We start from the raw sequence: 24046 nt of genomic DNA on the forward strand, positions 1-24046 counted from the left end.
TAAAAAAACATTTTTATGAATGGTAAGGCTACATGTATTTGAGTCAGAGCAGCGGCGAATCTCCTGATATTCGTCGAATTCATTAGCCTATAAGAAACTGAAATAACAACTCTAATGAGCCTGTAAGACACTGTTGCTTGCAGTATTTTTCGGAAAACACAACTTTATCCACGCTCTACAGAAAGAATGGAACAATCTGCCCCATGAAATCCTTTATCACTTGGCCATGGGCATGCGACGGTAATTGATTGTTGCATCGTAATTCGAGGTGTCCATATTCCGTATTGCCAAATCGAATTTTCTTAGCATTGGTAATATATTTTCGCATCCTTCAATCGCCAAACTTTTAAGTGCAACTTTCCGTAGAAGTCTTCTGAACTTTGCCTTGATTTGTTATTTCCAATAGATTATTAATCTTATGTTTGGTAATGAGGAATAAATAGTTTGCAGTATTTGTCTTCATTCATATACAAATTTCTCTATGTATTCAAAACTGTTGGTACTGTTGCTTATCCTTAAGTTTTGGATGAGCGCGTACTATGTATACTCATATACCTGTGTGCTGAGAAAGGTCAGCTTCATTGTTAAGTCAAAACATAATAGCATATTGCTTTGTATTTCTATATTCCAAACATTTGAGTATATGCACCCTTGTACCTGCAAAAGACCATAAATTTGTTTTCATAAGTATTTCAACTAATGAGTGTTTTTCTACAATAGTATTTCACCTAAGTGTTTCTCTTAAAAAGCTGGATTATTTAATTGTTGCATGTTCCGCTATTCCAATATTTTTATATTTTTCTTTTGCAGTAAAAGTATTCAGGAAAAGAAAAGTTTTATTGCTGTAATATGCTATTCCAAAAAAGTAAAATCGTTTGAGCTTATGTCTTCTAGGTTCATTATTTCAAATATGATATAAAACTTCAGAGACCTCTGTTTTCATTGTTTAGTAGACCTTTTTGGCGACATCAAAAATGCATAAGATTTTTTTTTATCTTTATTTATGCAGTTTCGTGGCAAATGAATTAAAATACCATACGTGGGAACAGACGAAAATCCTTTTGTTATTCTGAGAATATTTTCTGCAAAAAATATAGATGACGCCACATAAATACACTGAGGTGTAATGAAAGAAGTCCTTATGATTTTCTTAGTTAGAGATAGAACTTCTTCAAGAGCTAGATACAAAACTATCCTTTGATACAAAGTATCAGAGCTGATTACGTTGAAGTAAGAAAATATTTTATTTTATTGATGTTACTATTACAACTGTTTTTACTATTAATGAAAATTAATTTTATTTTTCACAAACAAAGGTATGTGAAATATAATAGTTTTAATTAGCTTACTTGTTTTTCTTCTAAATATTTTGCTGCTAAACTTATTGAGAAACAAAACTGCTCGCTGTATAACATATTTTTAAAATATAGGTACTATTGTTTATTGGAAGAAATCGAATCCTTATAATTAAACATATTTCTTGGCGAAAATTGAAAATAATAGAGATGAATCACAAAAAGACGTCATGTTTCGTTGAAAAGAATTAAACATCTTAACATTGCCAAATAATCTCTTAAATTATATATTTAACGTAACTGTAATGAATAGGTTTGGATAGTCAAATGCACTTTGTTATTAATATTGTTAAAATGCAGGATCGCGCATGAAATTTCACACCCTGAAAATGACTTATAAGAATTTTAACGTGCAGAAACATTACAGATACTTATTGGAAGTTGCATAACTAAGATGACATGGAATGTTTTTGAGAACAACTCTTGTAATTGGGATTATGATACAAATCCTTTCTCGATCCCCGGAAGAAAATCTCGCTAATCATTAGCAGTTCCACGCCATTTTCTTGGTTCCTTACTAGCAGACATTCGTTTTCAAGCATTCCTACAAAAATAAGTTGCAGATATTTATATGGGGAATCCGAGAGGCCACATTGATCCTGCTTGAAAGTAATGTGGATGTTGTTGAGGTAGTCATCTCTTTCATTCAGAAGATCCAGTTCTATGTGATAGCCAGAATTTTTTCAAGGGGGCTCAGTGAAACCACCACAGATCAATTATATTGATCTGCGAAATATTTTACTGCGAGGATATTAACAAATGAAGTACAACTGTGAGTACCTACTTATTCTGGAGATTGACAGAGGATTTGAGAAGTAGAGATATGAGGATCTGCCTTAAAGAGTCAAATTACAAGAAGAATAGGCATACTGGTCACGTCTTGTATGTTGGCTAGTTATGAGCTCTCCAGCGAATATTTTTAACGCCGACTTTTTTGTAGTATTTTAAATGTGAAATTTTTTTAACCTTTTTGAATGTATGATGTTTCGAATGCTCTTCTCTAGATAATCTCAGAGATGGCAAGGAGGGAAAGGATATATAAGATAGGCTTGGAACAGAAAATTCTATATGAGCATCGAGACAATAATGATAAGAACTAGGTTTAAAATCACACAAATTCAAGCATGCCTTCTTAGCAGTCCCCAAAGCAATGGCACCCCTTCGTGCTCAAGTATTTTACATCTAACATCCTTCGTCGAAACTAACTTGAAACAGCTATTTCATAATACATGTAATTATCAATATTTTGATTCTGAGGATAGAACGAGCCAAAGACTCTGATGTAATAATCGCTCATTTAATTTTATAGCTCACGAATGCAGTAAGGATAATCCAACTTCCAACAATCCAACAAAGACATTGAATTAAGTACTGATAGTTTAGTGACATTAGATAAAACTGATGCACCACTTGTTATTACAAAAGATACCAAAGTGCTATCAACAAATGTATTCAGATTAAAATAAACAGCTTCTGCGTTCCAATCTGAAATACAACAAGTCTCTCGGATAGATATTTACCAATTTAAGAAACTTTCGATTCCGTATGAAATTTCGAATTCATAGTAATTATTCGAATTCATAGCCCTGTCATCCTATCTTTAGTTTAGGCTCTGAATTTAAATATTGAAAGTATTATTATCTCTGTGAAACATCAGTTTTGAAATGATAACAACAGATGATATACTGGTACCTATTGGAACGAAACTACCAATTCTGCTCGTAAGCCTCGACAATTACTATGAAAACAGATATCAGCCTTCTGATTTTGGCATACGTAATAAAATTATTAATTAAGAAAGAATTTATTCACTTTATGACAGAAGAAGGATTGAATAAAGCAGAAGCTGGCAGACCGATTTTTCAAACCCTACTTCAGCTTCCACCATAAGACTGATAATTTTTTTTCCGAACGGTGGGCACTATTTTGTCTTTTTTCGACGTTGGCCACTCCTGAGGCCTGAAATGGTGGCCATTTATTATAGAGGCACCTTATAGACGGCCACCGTTACCTCCAATGAAGGGACGGACAGTTACATCCATGCCTTCTCTGGAATTAGAACCCGGGCCATTCGGTATCGTAGTCGAGGCTCCTCCGCTAAACACTACATCATCTGGGCGGCTAAAGACTGGTCGTAAGTCATCAAACTGAGAACTGAAATTGCAACAGACTATGCAAAATTCTTACATGACTTGAATTGACTTTTCAAAACGACAACTAATGATAGACAAGGAATAATTTATTTTTAAACATATAATGCACACAGTATCCATAAAAGTCATTATGAGGCATTTATTTTCGAAGTCATTGATGATTAACGGATACTTCCAATTTAATACTTAAAAAGTTTTAAATGACACCAAAATCATATTGTAATGACCTTGCGGATTAATAAGGCACCATGAGGAAAACGACACCAACATTTATTAAAATTTAACTTTCAAAGAATAATGAAAAAAAAATTAACATTTAAAGAATAAAGGCAAACTCGGTCCTACAACATAATTAACCTACAACCTCGCTCCTACAACATAATTAACCTACAACCTGCCTCCTCTGAGGCTAACATGCAACTGGCCTCTCTCACTTGCTGGGCTCTGCCAGGCAGCTGATTGGCTGGCTCACCGCTGCCAGATACATGACACCCCCCCGGTAAGATTGTGCTACGCCAAAGCGAAGCAGAATCTGAAAACTGAACCAGCAAATACAAACTTAAATTGTATACTCCACATACCAAATTAATTCAAAATATAGGAACATGTATACATGACATAATAACATACTTTGAAATAAATGCAATAAACATTCATCTCACAACAGATGAACAGATGGCTTGATACAATACCGGAGTTCTGTAATAAAACATATATGCAATACTATTTCAAAACACACTATTATAATGCAATATTAAATGGAAACCAGTAATTTGATTTTCAAAACAGATGGAAAGTAGCTCTCGTATAATTCCGGAACAAAAGAAAGTAACTAATGCAAAGTTTTAAAACATATTAGTTCATACTTAGTTCACACCTATTTCATTCACCCACTAGTCTTGAAAGAGCATCTGCATTTTTTAATTGTTCACCAGGGCAATGAGAAATATGAATATTATAGCGCTGAAGTGCCATTGCCCACCTCTGTAATTTGGCTGAATGCGGTGCCGACTTATACAAATATAATAATGGATTATGGTCTGTGATCAGCTCGATATTCGATCCAAACACCCAACACTCGAACTTTTTTAATGACCACACAACGGCATAAGCCTCGCGTTCAATAGTTGACCAGTTCTGCTGAGTTTTCGAAAGTTTTTGACTGGCAAAGCTGATAGGATGCAAACTGCCTTTGCTGTCTCGTTGTGACAAGCAAGCACCAACACCATATGAACTAGCATCACACTGTATGGTGTAAGGTTTTTCTGGTTCTGGAGTGTACAGTTTTGGTGCTTCACACAGTCGACGTTTCAGTTCTTTAAATGCTGATTCCTCAACATCAGTCCATGGAATTCTCTCAGGAATTTTCTTTTTTGTAAGCTCCGTCAATGGGCGAGCTATTTCTGCATAATTCTTTATGTAATCACGATAATAGTTGAATAAGCCTAATGCACTCTTTAGAGCAGTCTTTGTTTTAGGACTTTTTATAATTTCAATGGCATGTAATTTTTCAGGATCAGGTTGATGTCTTCCAGCTCCTATTATATGTCCTAAATACTTTATCTCCGAACGTGCAAAAACACATTTCTTCACGTTCACCGTAAACCTGAGATCACTTAATGTAGTTAGCACAGCATCTAAATGTTTGAGATGCGAATTCCAATCTGGTGAAAAGATAGCAATATCATCAATATATGCTTTGCAAAAATCACTATGTTTTCTTAAGGCATCATTCATCACTCGCTGAAAAGTAGAAGCTGCATTTTTTAATCCAAAAGGCATCACTTTCCAACGATACTGGGAACGATGTGTCTTGAATGATGTTAAATCACGACTTTCTTCTAAAGGTATTTCCCAGTAACCTTTCAAGACATCTAAACAGGTGATAACATTCACGTGTCCAATTTTATTGATTAGATCAGTCACATTCTCCACTGGAAAATCAACAGGCTTAGTTACTTGATTCAACAACCTGAAATCAATACATAACCTCATACTTCCGTCTTTCTTGGCAACACATACGACCGGGTATGCTATTTCAGCTTCACTTGGCTCAATAAGACCCAAGCTCTCCAATTCCTCGATCTGTTTATCTACTTCAGGTTTCAAAGATTCTGGGATCTTATAGATATATGGCTTTTTTCTTTCAGCTCCAGGTAACAATCGAATTCTATGTTCACCAACTCTGGCTATTTGGATCTCCCCAGAAAATAACGCGATGTGCTTGAGTAAGAGCTCGTGTAATTCCTTTTGTTTGCTATCCTCTAAATGACTAATATCCACCTCGATGTTCCTTCTAGTTACTGCGCAATCTCCTTTATTTGGAGTGGTATGAATTTCCCCAAACTCAGAATCATCTTCAAATATCACTCCCACAGTTTGTGCTCGAACATAAAATTTTCTTATTTTGTTCACATGAACATGCCTCACACTCCCATCGGGTAATTTAACTTTGTAAGAATGAAGATTCACTCTTTCAACAATTTCACCTGGACCTGTCCACCTAGCATATAGCTTGTTGCTAGAGTCTGGTATAAGTAAATATACTAGATCACCATTTTTAAATTCTTTCAAACTTTTGCGACGGTTAAAATAATATGCATAAGCTTCTTGTTTTTCCGCGGCAGATAAAGAAGCGAGCTCAGATGCTTTCTCTAAATTTATCTTTAATTCTTGTAGATAATCAACTGCTGAATTACTCAGATTAAGAGGTAATGGTATTTCACCGGACCATGATGATTTTAACACAGCTAAGGGACCTCTAGCTTCACGACCGTACATAAGCATAAATGGAGATACGCCGGTAGTGCAATTTGGAACTTCACGATACGCAAAAAGTAAATAAGGTATGTGCTTGTCCCAATTAACAGGATCTGTGCGAATTACATGATGTAACATTTGTTTAAATACCCGATTCCATTTTTCCACTGAGCCGTTTGATGCTGGGTAACCAGGTGTCGAAAAACGAGGATGAGTTCCCAACCTTTTTTCGAATTCTTGAGTTAATTGTGAGGTAAAATTAGTGCCTTGATCGCTACAAATTATTTCTGGAATACCGGTTCTCATAAAAATATCTAAAAGAGCCTCACAAGTAGCTTTAGCAGAAAGACTTTTTAAAGGTATGACTTCTGGCCATTTTGAATGATTATCTATCAAACACAAACAATATTTATGTTTCCTTCCTGAAGGAGGTGAAATTTCACCAATAATATCTATATTTACCGTATGAAAGGGATATGGCGCGCGAACAATAGGAGTAATCGGAATTTTATCCGATTGTCTTTCCGGACTTTTAATTGGCATCTTTCGCATGTCCTACAATAATTTTCAATATCTTTGGATATGTTCGGCCAATAAAATGAAAGCTTAATTCTTTCTTTAGTTTTCCTCATACCTAAATGATTTCCGAATATGGAATCATGAGCTAATTGAAGGACTTTATTTCGATAATTCTCGGGCAAAACTAACTGTTGTATGTTTTCCCCACAAATTTTTTATTTATGAAATAATAATTCGTCCTGTAAAAAGAAATTATTCTTTCCTACTTCTGCATCCTTAAAAGAATTTATTAACGTTTGGCAGTTTCTCTGATCGACCTTAAATTTATTCGATTCCGAATAACTGTTTAGTCTTTCATCATTCTGATTCGCAACTGAGCTATAAAAAAGATTTACATTTGACAGTTCAACGGCGCCAACCTCAAGTTGTTTTTGTTTATGAGTTTCCGGTTTCGTCTCGGGGAAGACTGTTGATTCATTCTCGTCTTCAAATATGCGATCCCATACATCTGGTGTAATTAAACATTGAACATTTAGCTTATCTGTCAACGCAAAAAGAGCTTCTACGCGCGAATATAGACAACTGTTTGGTTTTTTGTAATAAATGGGAATAGTTGCTAACGTTGCCTCTATGACGTCGCCAAATGCGGAACTTAAAATGATTTTACCCTTACTTTCTATTTTTAAATCAGGAATTAATGTAGTGTTCAAAATTGGTATTTCCGTACCTGAATCTTTTATAGCTTCTACTTGCTTCCCTGCAATGTAAATAGGAATCTTTTCCAAGGAATAAAAATTAAGTTTTCCGTCGGAACACTCGGGTTTTTGTAAATGTTTAGAATTTACATTTGTAACAACCGCACACTTCGACTTACTTGAAGTGTTAACTTTCGGTTTGACCAGGAAATTATCGTTCTGTTTATTGGACCTCTCAAATTTATTTCGCCTCTTCGGGCAATGCTTAGCCAAATGTAAACTGCTACTACACACATAACATTCTCGCGGTTTAAACTAATGTTTCTGTTCATTTACCACTAAATCTTTTCTTAGCGCTGGTGGAATATATTTAGAGTTTTTGTTGTAGGAATCACGAAAATTAGCGCGTTTTTCACCTCTTATGTCATCAAAAGATTTACCTTTTGCGATGAAATAAGTGTCGCATTCCTTCGCTAGTTCTTCTGGACGTAGCCAACTTTCACCTTGTCGAACTGCAACATGGCACGCTAAATCACTATCCAATGTTTGAAAAAGTTTGTCAGAAATTATTAAGTTAATTAAAGACTCAAAATCATTGACGTTTCTACTTTTACAATAATGGATCCAACATGATCTTAAACGAGAGGCGAACTGCAAATGAGTTTCTCCCGTCAACCTTTGAGCTTGGCGAAAATTTTCTAAACATATAATTGGTGATGGTTCATATTCCTTAAGAATTAAAGATTTAATTTTTTCATAATCTTTCAAATCATCATCTTTAATATATACTAGAATATTAGAAGATTTATCACCTATCAATTTAAGTAAAATTTCAGACTTAAACTCATTTGGTACGTTCTTATGCTTAAAAGCCCTTTCTATGGAATCAAAAAATAAGTTCCATGCTTCACCCTTTTTAGGTACAGAAATCGATAATGCCTGTACAGCTTTCAAAAGCTTATCTAATGAAAGTGTATTTTCTACGTTATTACTAGATTCGTTGCTACTTTCGATTTGCATTAGACGCAATTTCACAATTTCTTCTGACTTTTTCCTTTCTTCAACCGTAGTATTAAGAAATTCAATAACAAAATCTTTATCTTTCAAATATTCTTTAGAACTTAAAAGCTTATCTTTTAATTCTACAACTTTTAAACTAGAATCGGCTTCTTCACCTAGTTCCTTCAACACCGAAATCAAATCACTTTTAACTACTCCTTTAAACATATTTAGAAGAAATTTTCCTTAAAGTTACAACAAAAATGTCTCACCTTTTCTCCAAAATCCGGTCGTCTTCGTTAGCTCTGGTTCTCGAAAGAGAGCGTGCTGTAATGACCTTGCGGATTAATCAGGCACCATGAGGAAAACGACACCAACATTTATTAAAATTTAACTTTCAAAGAATAATGAAAAAAAAATTAACATTTAAAGAATAAAGGCAAACTCGGAGCACTACCTCATAATTAACCTACAACCTCGCTCCTACAACATAATTAACCTACAACCTGCCTCCTCTGAGGCTAACATGCAACTGGCCTCTCTCACTTGCTGGGCTCTGCCAGGCAGCTGATTGGCTGGCTCACCGCTGCCAGATACATGACACATATTTTAACATTTTTAAATTTAAAAATTAAGTTTCATAAAAATTACAAAATCAAACTTTTTACGTGACGGCAAATACCTACATTTATATATAGTAATGCTCATTGTAAAAAATAAAATACAGAAAGTTTGGTTTCCTTACGATCAAAAATCATATATAATTTTAAAGTTTGGGATTATATTCAGGGATCGTACACAAATTGAAAAGCGAAATGTTTGTATTCGTATGTAACTAAAAATGAAATATCAATTTGGAAAACGATTTCTGATCTTAATAAATTTAGTGACGAACATTGCTAGGCATACTTTTCGAAAAATATTAATCAACAGAACGTTTCCTAAAAAGGGAGATTTCATTTACAGAATTTAGTAAAATTCTAATTTAAAAAATACTGGCACACAGCTAACTCATAGCATTCTTTGCATAATTTTTTTTTTAAATTTTAAAATAAAAAAAATCAAATTTAATTTATACAAATAATGTCAAAATATTTCTAATGAATTTTTTGCATGATTATTAATTTATGATTCTAAAGTAAAACTTCCACAAGAATATTAGTAATATGTTTTTAGCGTTTAAAAACTTATAAATGATTTGTGAAAAAATTCTATTGCCATGCCATAAATTATAAAGTTATAAATTAAAAAGTGTTACACCCTAGTAAATCGCAAGAGAATATCAGTGAAGAATGTTACAGCGAAAAAAAAATCACCATCCAATAATTCCAACTATTTCTATTTTTTATTTGACTTCTTAAAGGCAAAATTAAAGAGACGACTAACATCACAGTCTTTGAAATTAAATATTTCCATCATTTTTTATCGTACGGGAGTCAAACTTTCTGTGCTTTATTTTTTAGAATGATTATAAACTTTTGCTGAATATAATTATATGGATAGGAAGACTATATAAAAAGTCAGATTTCGTGATTTTTACAAAATTGATGTTTTAAAATTTAAAAAAAATGCCCTAATATAAATATTTGGGTCACATGAAGCATTTTTGTAAGTCAAAGTACATGTATACGACCACCTTTTTTTTTTTTTTTTTTTTTAAAGAAAAAGCTTATATAAGAACTTTTATGTTCACGTGTATAAGGTACACTGCGCAAAGAAAAAGAAAGGGGGGGGGACATCTGTTCTACTGGACCGATTGACGAAATGCAAATTGCGTTTTTCAGGTCTCGAAAGCTCGACTTAGAATATATATTAGATTTATACATACCATTTTCTAATATAAGTATTTTGACACAACTTACTTTTTCTGAAACTGCCAAGAATTTTTGCGCCAAGAACAATTTATTTGGCGAACTTCTTAATATATGGCAACCTATTTTCCTTTCCCTTTTTACCTTGTACATGAGAGGAAAATAATTCCCATCGTTCCTATTTTCAAATAATTTTAACAAAGTGCCTAAACCACACTGGTGTTATTCGCTTTCAACAAATACGCAAATTTCAAAACGCGTCAATGTGTAAATTCACGTATATCTTCGGAAATTTTGAATAAAAAACACTAATTTTTTGCAGGTATGCCTAGAAATACATCTACTTTAAGATGATGATAAAACTTTTATAGATTGTAATTCAAAACGTTTTTCAAAAAATGTATAAAATTATTTAAAAATACAAATTTAAAAAATAAATCGTAAAAAATGGGCGAATTTTATTCGGAATGAACCTAAATTTCGAAATATGAAAGGAAGAATCAAATAAGTTTAATAAAAAAAGAGAGATTAATAAATATATACCAGATTCAATTAACACTGAGGAGCTAAAATTTTGAGAGCTAATTTTTTAAAACTACTCGTGCGATGCTTACAAAACTTCGCAGTTTGGCATAATTTGAGTCGTAGAATCGAAATATGGACAAAAATTGGCATGTCATTTCAGAAAAAGTCCGATTTTGTGTCAAAATACCTATATTAGAACAATGCTATAGACAAATCTAATATAAGTCGCGCTTTTCAGACATTTGAAAAACTCAAGTTGAATTTCGTCAATCGGTCCAGTAGAACGGGAGATATAGAATTGTCCTTTTTTCTTTTTTTTTTTCTGTGTACGCGGAATTGCCTCTTCACTAAAGATATCAGAAATACTTGTAATTTAAACGTATACACATCAGTGTACAAATCTCTTTTTATGGTATCCAAAAAAACCTTATTATCAAAACGAATTATTAATTCGACGTAACAAGCTTAATTTTAATACTTATGGTTACACATGTAATTTTGATTATCCGTCATTCTCGGACCATCGTTGTGACCTATAAATAAAAGTCGGATATTACCTCTTTTAGATACCTCTCACTACCTCTTTTAAATAGGGACAGTTGATAAAACACAGATGCATATTTAGTGTAGCATAATGCTGCATTCTCGGTCTTTAGCTACAAGATATATACTGAATGTATTTTATTTTATATCTTTACTCTTTCTGTTGGGTGTTTATTACAACCTTGAAAAATGCACGACTTAAATGACTATTGATTTAAATCATTACGTCTCCCATGTGTGCTTCGATTTTTAAACTTTATTTTAAAATAAAATATTATACTCTAAGTTTTACCTGATTGCAGAAAAGTAGCACTAAACGTGCAGTGTACTATTCTTAAAGAGACAGCTCTTTGCTATTTGAGGTATTTATTACATAGTTAATATGACATTACATACCTAAAATATGTAGTATCTGAATGTATCACTAAATATATGAATGTATCATTCAGCTTAAACTGTTCGTTAAAACTAAAAATTGATTTTACATAGATAACTGGAATCTCTTGATTACTGAAATTTCTCTATAATGTTTAATGCAAACTTTTCTTCTGTGTAGTTTTATTCAACAGACATTTCGACTTTTTTAGCATTTCATTTTTAATATGGTGCTAAAAAAATCATATTTTGCTGTAAAATATTTCTCATTTAAAATTGTCATTGTGGTTTTTATTTTTTCTTTGACTTGCTCTTGCGAATTCATTCTGTTTTTCTCGGACTTTAATTTGAAAAATAATATAACATAATAGTAACTGATGACTAAAAGAGTGACGAATAGTGAAGTTCTTATTATATATATATTTTAATGGTTTATTTATATTACATAGTTTGGCTTTCTTTGGTGGCATGAACTATTATCAAATTCTTAACAGACGTAGAGTCTACTATTATTGTCTCTACGTCTTATTCACACGTAGAGCGAATTACAGTCTTATCAGAGCTGGCGATTTATTTTTGCTCTTGCGAATTCATTCTGTTTTCTTGGACTTTAATTTGAAAGATAATATGACATAATAATAACTGATGGTTAAAAGAATGACGAATAGTGAAATTCCTACTATATATATGCTTTAATAGGTTATTTACATTGCATAGTTTGGCTTTCTTTGGTACCATGGTCTAGTATCGAACTCTTAACAGACGTAGAGCGAATTATTGCTGATCTGAAGTAACACCAGTCTTGAAAAGGTTATAAACAACTCCCTTATTAAAACAACACTTGAACATAAATGTTCGCCTCGTACTTGAGTAAATCAGCTACAACTTGTTACGATGTAACTTAAAAAAACAGTCAATTTCAGAAATTAAAAAATTACATTTAGTAACCAAAGATTGCACAATTGATTTAACGCGAAGTTGGCTCAAAACTTCTCACCCGCGTAACAATTTAAATGTCATCAGCAATAATGCTAAGCCGAAGAATTACAGTCTTAAATCGGAGCTGGCGAACCTTGTAACGTGACCTCTCATGTCAGAAACACATTCCGTCTTACAAATTCGAAACCTCAGCTTAGATTCTCTCTAACTAAATTTGCATTCTGGTGAGCAAACGGAAAGAAGAACCGATAGTAAAAGCTGATATTATAAATAACTGTAAATAACTGGTTAACTAAAATAATAATAATTCTACAACATATTTAATTATTTTTCAGTGTTTTCATTTATTAGTCATTATGCATAGTAATTAAGTTTCATTATATCTATTATTTATGCTATAAAACTCTTTTTTCTGTTCATCTAAGAAAGAAACCTGATGAAAATGGTACCGTTAAAAAAGTATTTTTATTTGTTTTATCAAGATCAATATAAATAATTATAATATACATTGATTCCTTCAAGATAAAAATAATAACGTATAATAAAACATATTGTTGAGCAAAAAGTAAAGGTTCTTATTAATTCATTCATACAATTATTACTTTCATTGAGAAACTATTCCTTTTCGGTATAGCACCGGTAGTCAGATAACTGATTTGAATCTTCCTCACTACGGTTATAAAAAGGGAATACTGTAATTTATTTCCTTTCAGCAGTATTGCATCATATTTTTCATTATCGCGAAATCAATCAAAAAGATTACCAATGACATGAATTTTTTAGAGACAGATGTTTATTTTCCTCATTCCATTTGTTCTCTTCGTCTTCATTTTTGAAAGATTATCCTTGAAAAATATACCTGCAGATATACCTCAACATCATGTCACCAGTTATTAGCCACACGTGCCGCGTAAAGTGGTCGTATGGAAACTATGATGTTCAGTTTTCCTCATAAGAATCTGAAGATGTTAAGTAGGTGCAATATTGTTGTGCTGCATTCTGGCTACTTCAGGATCGAATTGCACATTACTTGTTGGAATTTTCCTGGAGTTAACACTGAATGCTTTCTCATACGGAGAAAAATTTAATCGGAGGAAGATATTCATAGTTTCTATTTTTTCTAACCAATAAAACAATTTTCTAACCAACGGAAAAACTTTAATTTACAAATGTTCTGTTTATCTAGCATTATGACTTTTGTAGAAAAATGTGAAATGCATTTTAACCTAAGGATGAAATGAAATTCAGGATAAAAACTAGTGGTTTCAAAACGTGTAGCTTAGAGTTCTAAGATTGCAGTTATTACTGAAATGTACGTGATGTGATCCATATGGAAGAAACACTTCTTGCAAAGTTGTTGCTACTAAGAAAATCTGTCGGCATATCTACTGTCAATATCATACTTTTTTACAGGTTAGTCACTTTTCAAACTAAATTTTCTATTTTGAATAATTTAGATACAATTGTTTTTAAATGTAGTCTGTGCTTACTTATGCAATAGAAGGATGTTTGAAATATATATTATACTTTACTTTTAACACACCGTGTTGGCCCGTATATAAGAAGGACGACACAGCATTTTTAAAAGTGTTGTTTTAGAAGGAAAAAGGGTTGACATATAAGATGGCCTCACATGTACGAGCCTGAACTATTGCAAGCGTTTTTAACAAGAAAACTAATTAAATAAAATGATGTAAACCTAGTGCTTTATGCATTTTCTTTTAACACAAACCTGAGAGTAGGGGCGTATCCTGAATTTTTATGAAGGTTATGCTGCTTGGAAGTTTCAATTACATGTATTAAAAAGCTGTATTAGCGTATTAGTATATTGTTAAATATCGTATAACATGTAAAATAATGAAATTCCACGTATTCAACAAATTTAAGATCATAATTCAATTTTGCTTGATTTATATATATAATTCATAATTAGAAAACTTTTTATATACCATCTCCAAGGAATAGAAATTTAATTGAAATTATGAATTATTAAAATAAAAAATAATCAGTGTTTTAATTAAATTTAGTTGCTGTTAATTGAAAGTAGATTGGTTTGTTCCTCTTGATAAGTCAATTAACCTGCGATCAGTGGCAATAGCTTTCTTTTGATTTTTTTCGATTTGGATTTTTATGCTTTTAAAGCAATAGAGGTCTATAAAATACTAATTAGATTTTTTTTCTTTTAATAATTCATGGTTTTAATTTAATTTCTGTTCCTTGGAGATGGTATATACAGAGTTTAATAATTATAGGTTTATTACTTTGCAGCTTTAGCGCAGGTTATAGGTTTTTATTTAGAACATATATATAAGCACAATCCACACGAAAGGACTTTCGGCTAGCCGCATATTTAAAGTGCCACCATGCCGCGCCGAAACTATACATTTACAAACATTCATGCCTTCACCGGGATTCGAAACCGGGCCCTGGGGCACAGCAGTCAGCGACGCTAACCACTATACCGGTTGGGCGGCATTTTAGCTTAAGGCCAAGTAAAAGTTGAACAATGGTGCAGTTAATGCTGATATTAGTAAAACTAGTGGCGCAGTCTTTAAAATTTTCTTTATCATGCTAAGAATACCATACGTGGTAGAAATTTACAAAAATATTTATTTTTCATCTGAAGGTGGAAATAGAGAACATTCATCTCAAATAATTCATATAGAACTAGTGTTAAATATATTTAAAGAAATTTCGAGAAAACTAGAGTTCTCGGTGGAGAAAAGGTGGGAACTTCTCCGCATTCGGAAATCTGGTAAATTATTATTAGAATTTTTTCAATTATTAGCCTTTTCAAATTTTTCAAGCATACTTTATAAAGAAAATCTTTTATTTTTGTTTCTCTTGAGTGTTGGCTTTTTTCTGATTGTAACTGTGACTTGTGATTGAAATAAACAAAGGAATTTCTATTTCTATTTCCTTTACATGACATTCATATGATTTTTTAAATTGCAATTTATAAAATCATTCTAAGCAGTAAGAAGTATACTCAAGTCGTGTTTACATTTTTTATTAATTTTATGTAACTTTATCTATTTAAGGAATGAGTCTACTAATTAAGGCCTTTAAAGGCAGCTCTTGTTTCATGAAGGCATGTATATAATTTATAAAGGAGTTAGATGCTTTATTATCTTTTTCATCGCAACTTGATAAAATGTTACAGATATTTTCATTTAATTAGTTCGCTGAAGATATATATTCTGTATATGAAAATCTCTAAATTTGTCCTAATATTATAACCAGACCTTAATTTCAAAAATTAGATTCATGGAACTAATAGAAAGCCGTCAGGAACTCGACTAGAAGTTATTGAATGAAATATTGGATAAAGCAATGAATAATGAATAATTAAACACAACACAAAGAAATAAAAGTATTAATAAATTTAGCTAATTATAATTAAGCAAATAATTAATTAATATATCATAAAAAGTAAATTAAAACGAGTAAATTAAATTAAAGTCAAATGAATTAAGTGAAAAAATTAAATAAATGAAAGCTAATTAATTTCTAATAATAAGGCATAACACAGGGTATAGTATTAAAGTTAGGTTTTCTCTCTCTCTCTCTCTCTCTCTTTTTTTTTTTTTTTTGAAATAGCAAATGCTTGCTTCTTATGCATTGGGAATAGCTGAGGCTATCAGTCATTTCGCCATCTAATTACCGAGAGCATTGCACAGGGTACACCACAAGGGTTGGCTTGATATTACGCTCGCGAGAAGCCGAAAGGGCCCTTCAATAACCTAGCCTTCTTTCATGGGATTAAAACTTTCACTCTATAGTTCAGATTAGTATTCAGTATCTGCTAATAATGTACAGTCTAAGCAGACAATAAAGCAAAAGTAGATATTTTTATTAGTATTTATTGCACGGAGATAACAGTGAATTTTTATTTTGGCTTCTCATCAGCTTTAAAGCATTTTAACCAAATGACTACAGCCAATAACAACTCCTCTCTCTGATGGGTTTGCATTTTGACAAGGAGAATTTTCACCTGAGTTGCTAAATTCGTTCTACGTGTTTTGCTCTTCCCAGGGAAATTAAGCCGTTCATTATGTATCTAGAGATTTATATTAGTGTTTTTCTAATAACTGTTGACAACTAAACAAAATATGCCGTTGCTATTTTTTTTTAATGCTGCAATTCAATTGTTCAAACAAGCCTCTTTTATTTAAAGCCTCACTGTACTCTGGTTAGAGATACGATTTTACTCACAAAATGTAGAAGTACCGAAACCGGACATCCGCTTCAAGAACTGATCAGAGAAAATTGTTTCATGCCTTAAGACAGATACCATTATAACATACTGAAATTGCTAAATTCATAATATACAACTAACTATGGAAAAATAAATTTTTCTTTCATATTATAGATTATTAATTAGCTTGTTTTCTTGAGTTATGTAATTTATTTGTTTAGCGTTTTTATCTTATTTATTTTTATCAGACCTTTTTTTAAAATCTTATATTATTTTAAACTAACGTTTACGTTTCAGAGGACGATCGAAATTTAAACATTGGTTAAGTCCTCTAAAAAAGTCTTAATTCCATTTTAAGTCATGCTTTAAAAATAAAAACTTCATTTTCATACGAAGCTTTTAATGAAGCCCAGAAATAAGATTTAGTTTGGTTTACGTGATTACGGCAATGCCTGGAGAATTATCTGCCTAAGGGAAGGGATGCCTTCGTGGAGGACTTTCTAAGGGAAGCTGGCTCGTATACACGTGTCACATGCGGAAAACCACGAAATCCGCCATGCAGTCAGCTTGTTTTGCGGGATTCGAACCCAAGCAAGCTACCAATGTTCCGCCACTTAACCGCTCAGCCGCATGCAGATAGAGAAAAATTTAGGGCTACTCTCCGCAGTCGGATGATCGGAGTGAAAAGGTTTTTCCCCTTGACCTTGCAAAATGCATACTTACGTTAACGATGCTATTTACATAACATGCAGAAGCAGAAAATGGACGCAATAACGCGTAATTCATTTTGTTTTAAATTTCTAAATAAAAAACTATTTAATTAATTAATGAAAAGTTTTGTATTAGAGTGAGATTAAAAAATAATAATTCCTTTTTCACAATTTCAAATTTATAAGCATTTGCCGCACGCATCGCCTGCCAAGGTGACGCCCCTGCCTGAGAAATAAATAATAAATAATGATTAGTATGACTTAAACATAAAATATTTGTGGATTTCAAAACATACTGCAAAGGAAAAAAATGTGTATCGTCTTAAACTCAGCCAATAAGACATTTCCTTCTTGCAGCAAAGTTAATTCAAATAATAAACATATATTAACATGTTTAACTAAATCCAATCTTGATATGATTTTATTTTTTAAATAAATAGTAAATATAATAATACTAGACATATAAGAATAAAAATAATACCTGTTATAATTTTAAAAATATTTTAATGAATTTTATGCATTTATCGTATTATAAATATATTTCTTCTTTAAATAAAAAAATCTGTTTAATGTATAATTAATATATTTTTAACTATTTTGAAAGAAAAAAAAATCAAAACTGGAGCAAACCCCAAAAACGAAATAGTGCCAAAGCAACATTTTAAATAATAAACCCGCTGAAAATCAGTTTTGTTAACGATGTATCAAATGATGTATCGAAAACAAAAAGCAATTTTTCACTTGCCAATCTTTTTTTTCTATTTTGTTTTACTTTCACTTCATGAAACTCTTTTAAAACGAACTTCATAATTATTTCCTAATCCTGTCATTCCGTCATACTGATTAAAGAAAACCTCTGACTCAAAAGAATTCAGTACAATTATTCAATGGAATTATTTCTTAAGGGCAAGATCTTAAGTATTGAAAGGAAACAAGTATGTGCTGCAATTATGAGGATTTCGCGTACATTTTTTATTTTCATTTCACGTGACTTTCATTATATTTTGCCAAAATAGATCTAGTCAGTAGTGGATTGAATGAAAAATTGTTTTAAACTTGCTTTCTTCACACTTAATGTTTATCGAATGCAAATTATTTATCGAAAACAAATGAAATGCGTGATAAAATGTCATGCTATGAATTCAAATGGTTATTTCGGACAGATCCTCATGCATAGAATGAAAAAAAAAGGTGTTTCTAATATGTTTTGATTTGGGATGGTTGAAAGGCAAATGCAGGCTACCCATCCATTAGCCAATTAGCTTAATCAAAATTAATATATTGTATTACTAAAAGAACGATTGGGTCTGAAAAATGTCAATGTCTCATTATTGCACTTCCTTGTAGCATATACTGCATAGTTTCTGAAAGCCTTGTTAACTCCCTAGATACAAAATGCTAGATTATGTGTTTACATATTTTTTATTATTTCGGTTCATTGCAAACAAAATACCGGTTGCTTTCTTTTATGAAAAATTTATGTCACAGTGTATATTACTCTTTCTGATTCACATTTATATCGGTGTAACTGAAATTTAGAGATAGGTCATCCGAATCCTGGAATTTCACAAGTCTTGAAAAATACTACGGAATTATACTAATTTCAGTGGACATGAATCATTAGCATCAGCTCCGTGGCGGTCTTCAGTTCTGTACTACAAGTATGTTTCATGAATTTTTAAGCTAAGATTTCTTAAACATCTGTGGACAAAATTTAACGCTTTATGCTTAATATTTATCTACTTTACGTTAACACAGATATCTACGATATCTACGTTATCAGCGTAGGTGTGATCTACTGTGTAAGTTAAGTAATCCTTTCCAATCTACATTTTCTTTGACTAAAAGCAAAAAAGCTGGAACATTATAAAAAAATAGCTGTTGCCTAACTATTTCTTTTTCAAATTATGTTGAAAGAATAAACTTAATATAATAACTATTGTATACAACAACTATAGTATAGTACAACGTAAGATACGAGAGTTTTATTTTTGCATTACATTTCCTAAATTTCATTTATTATCTTAATAAATAGAAATATATTTTAAAAACATTATTATTAAACTTTTTTGTCTTAATTGCAGATTTCAAAATTTGCTTTAGTTAAAAGCTTTTAATATTAAATAAATTCTTGTTTCCTTTTTTTCTCTTTACATTCCTTATATATTTTATTAATTTTTTATGAAGGATCTTAGAGATTCGAGAACCTTCTTAAATTTGGATTCAGGTCTGGATTTCAGAAAATGCATATGATTCTTGTTATTTCTACAAACTAACATTTGACAATCAATTTTTAAAATGAACGCTTAGTTTCTTCATAAGGTTTTAAGTAAATATCATTTAATATTCCATTTTTTAAAACATAATTTATATTTCCATTTCGTGCATGCTCCAAAAGAGATTATCTTGAGATATGTTTATAATTCAAGGTTAAATAAGAATAAGGAAGCTATGTGAATAGAATCTCGTTTGTAAAAAGATTCATCATAAAAGAAGAGATCGTAATCAAGGTTTTCATCTGTAATAACTGGAGTGTTATGATATTCCTTGTGGTCTTTCGCAGCTTTAATACCAACATTTCTCATAACAGCTTCTTATGATAAATGCTAACTACGCATTCTAAATTTACTTCACAAACTAATTATCAACCAGGCAAAAAAAGCAAAAATGAGTTCAAAACTTTTAAAGCAATTAATTAGAATTGCAATCGTTTGAGACTAGTTTCGAGCATGTGATTATTAAATTCGTATTTTAACTATTCCTGCTGAAAATTAATATTGAAAAGTTTATTAAAAGAAAGAAATTTAATAATGTCTGGCATACTACAACTGATATTTTGAAATGCTAACATTAAATATCAAACATGAATTCATTTTATTTTTAAAACTTTTAAAACTTTTCTGAGTTTAAGGGCTGCCATGTCGCGTTTTTCACAAATTTACATTTGCTTACTCGAATCGAAGATCTTTTTTAGCTTGATTTGATATCTCTATTTTGATATTGGGGTTAATATAGTTACATAGCTTTTAGTAATTCTTTATTTATTTCATTCATATTATTGCCATCAATTGTGTTTACTTCTGCTTGTATATTACCTTAACATATGTGTTTAACTCATATTTATAATATTAACAGAATTAAGCATGCATCTAAATTCTATATCATTCTATACAACGTACTTAATATGTTTTTGGTGCGCTTAATTAAGAGTTTTTTTTAATTGTTTTGAGATAAAAATCGTGAAATTTGTAATATACAAGGCATCGAGCTTCTAAGCTCTTAATCTGTGACACAAACGTTTCCTCTAAAAATATGTATGTGGTAGTGACACGACTCTTTCTATGCCATCTTACACGAACTTGAAATTGCGCGATTTCTTGGAAGCTTGAGTGATGGTTTTTGTTTTTAAGGACTGGTAGTGTCATAGTTAAATACGTTAGTCTAAAAAATTTCCGTTTAAAGTGATACTTCTTATCAATAATACAATCGGTCACCCCTTCTCCCACTTTAATTGATTTCGTCCTAACTTGTAAAAGGTTTTTTTCCCCTTTCTCTTCAAACAAATCCTAACTTGCTTCAACAACGAACCACAAAATCATCAAAACTTTCAAGTCTTATTACAGTCTTATTGTCTTCTGTTCATCTGAATAACTCTGGTGAGGAAAAACAGTTTGTTGTTTGTTAAAGACATAATTCAGTGCTTTAGATGTCGTAAGAATCGTATCAGAATCTTGGAATGAAATTTTCTAAAAACATTGAATGGAGTTAAGAAGAAAGTTTATCTATTCTTTTCAATAACGAACTGAAAATAAAGCCAGAAAATTAAGCTACTCATGTCGAAAGAGCTGTCTTGGCAGACATAATTGCCAGGCAAGACACCTTCTTCTATTGGACTACAAAGTTGATAGTGGTGATGTCAGCAAATTGTTAGACTCGTATAGCAAAGATCTATTAGTTAGGCCAGGTAGCTGACAGTGGTGACGTCAGCAAATTGTTGGACTCATATAGCAAAGATCTAATAATCGATGAGCTTACAAAAATGTGTAAGTAAAACGTTAATGAAGAAGCCGTTAATGAAGACCCAGAAAAGCATATCACAGTTGCAAACTTGACAGAAAAACTTGATCTGTTGTTTAGTTTTCTGAATTCTTTACCTATACGAAATGTCACTGCTTCGTCATAGTTGTTTTCGTTGTCTATGAAAACATAAGGAACAAAATTGCTACGCATTATCTAATTGGATCACAAATCCGCTTTTTCCTCATTTTATACTCTATTATTCCTCACTTGATCTTTTTTTTTTTTTTTTTTTTTCTCTAAGAGTGTATGAGGAAACTAATTTGTGAAAAATTGGTTTGCATCTTTTTGTGAATGTTTGTTTCCTTTATAAATTTAAAACAGTGACATGAATAGGTGACACAAACTGCTACTATATCGTTGCTTATTTCTGAAATTCTGCAAAATTCAAATAATTTACAAAATAAGGAAATAATTATTTTAAAATTTCGAAATTAAATATAAGTTACTTCGATATCGTTCTTTGCATGTTCTCGCCATTTAATGACTGACACTTTAACTGGCTTTAGTTTGATTCCTTGGTTTTCGCATGACTTACATGCTCGAAATATTTTTGAAAGCTAAGGAAGAAATCTGTGCTAATTAGTCGCGCTATAAGAATACCTTTTAAATACCATACAATCTATCCTCCAAAGAAATATTCTTTTCAGTCTTTTAACCATGCATTTATAATTATCAAGTAACTTTGGTTATTGAGTCATTAAAAAATAATTGGAACTTTAGTTAATTACATGTTCTATTTTGAGATTATTACATCACATAATCTAATGTAAGGTTTAGGTAAAGTATGAAATAAATCGCACTAAAAATTTGCTTTTAACGGAAATCCATTTGGTGCTCTTTCAAGCAGTCATTTCATTTAAACAATTGATTTACAAACTTGAGGCTTGATTTTTAAATATAATATATCACTGGTGTATTTAATAACAATACAATGTTTAGTTTTGTCAATTACGATACAACGGTTGTAAGGTGTTTTCTACCTCTTTACCTCGTGTTTGCGTGATATAATTGCAAGCACATCTGGCTGGTAATCGGGAAATCCGAAGTTCGAATCCAGGCGAGGATATTGCTCATTTCCACGCTTTATACTCCAATAAAAGTCCTAATGACTCTACAGTAGCCGATGAACTGAAATGTAGTGGATGATAACATGTCATCACTACAACTGGCGACTGGCTCTCCATCTCTCTAATTGCCCTTTAAGTGGGAGGATATTATAAGGTATTTTATCTATATTTATTCTGTACCTCTATGCTTCATTTGTAATTGGAAATACATTCGTCTAGCATTTAGGAAGTATGGAGTTCGAATCCTGGAGAGGATATTACACATTTTTCATGTTTCTTGTTTCATAACCTGATTATTTTACATAAGTACAAGTATAAAAGACTTCGCATTGCCGTTCACGATGAAAGCTGGTAGCAGATCTTACTCAAAATGCCACCAACTTAATACACGTATTGTCTCATCGGAATACCAGTCTCACTTTGCAGGCGATATTATTCCGTCTCATGATAATTACATCAGTACAAGCTCTAAGAAATATCTGAAAGCTAATAGGGGGACCGGAAAGCAATGTCGCTTTCTTACATTAAATTCACACGAATAAATTTTTAATACGTTTTTATTTTTAAGCAATAATGTAATCCCCCTCGTTATCAACAACCTTTTGCCATTTAATGTGCAGATTTTCAATCCCCAGACCGATATAAATCAATTGGTTTTTGAGTAAAATATCTCAAAATGGCATTTTGGACATCATTCAAATTTTCAAATTTTTTGGCACTAAGAAAATGTTGTAGGGATCGGAATAAATGAAAATCCGAGTGTACGATATCGGGCGAGTAGGGTGGGTGATGCAGCACCTCCCATCCCAATTCATTCATTTTTTCCAGTGTCCGTCTTGCACAGTGCGGTCTTGCATTGTCGTGTTGCAGAATGATGCCTTTTTCTATTGGCAATCGCCGGATATTTTTCGATTAAAGATTGGTTCACTCGATCCAATTGTTCACAATAAATATCTACATTAACAGTTTGTCCAGGTTTCAGCAATTCAAAATGAACAATTCCACGAATACTCCACCAAACACACAGAAGCTCCTTTTTGGGATGTAAACCATTTGTAACCCTTATTAAAACTGCCTTTTGTGTTTTGGATTGTCATATAGGACCCATTTTTCGTCTCCACTAATCAAATGATCAAAAACACGGTTCTGTATGGTGCCGTTGAAGCAATACTTTGCATGTAATGGATCGGTTGGCTTTGTTTTCTTCGGACAAATTATAGGGAACTCAAACACCTGCTTTGCTTATTTTTCCATTCTGATTTAAATGTTCTTGGATGGTCGACCAAGGTTGGTTAAAAGTGTTTGACATGGATTTGC

At 31.9% G+C, this 24046-nt stretch overlaps 1 protein-coding gene across 5 annotated transcripts in view; it reads left to right on the top strand.

The window, feature by feature from the left end:
* Positions 1 to 24046, top strand: part of LOC118202599 (uncharacterized) — a 65264-nt gene that overhangs the window by 20229 nt on the left and 20989 nt on the right. Inside the window, exon 1 of one of the 5 annotated variants that reach the window (XR_015039417.1) lies at positions 1136 to 1230. The exons of 3 other annotated variants lie outside the window; for them this stretch is intronic. Coding sequence is in view for 1 of the 2 variants with exons in the window: in XM_085810625.1 (XP_085666751.1) it covers positions 14005 to 14087 (83 nt within the window). In the remaining variant the exon portion in view is untranslated. Of the gene's footprint in view, positions 1 to 1135; positions 1231 to 13649; positions 14088 to 24046 lie in introns of those variants that run through there. One more of the 5 variants, XM_085810625.1, reaches the window with a different exon arrangement.

Source organism: Stegodyphus dumicola, chromosome 2, assembly GCF_044657685.1.
Source record: "Stegodyphus dumicola isolate Sdum_Otavi_A_Nest chromosome 2, ASM4465768v1".
Classification (NCBI taxonomy): Eukaryota; Metazoa; Arthropoda; class Arachnida; order Araneae; family Eresidae; genus Stegodyphus; species Stegodyphus dumicola.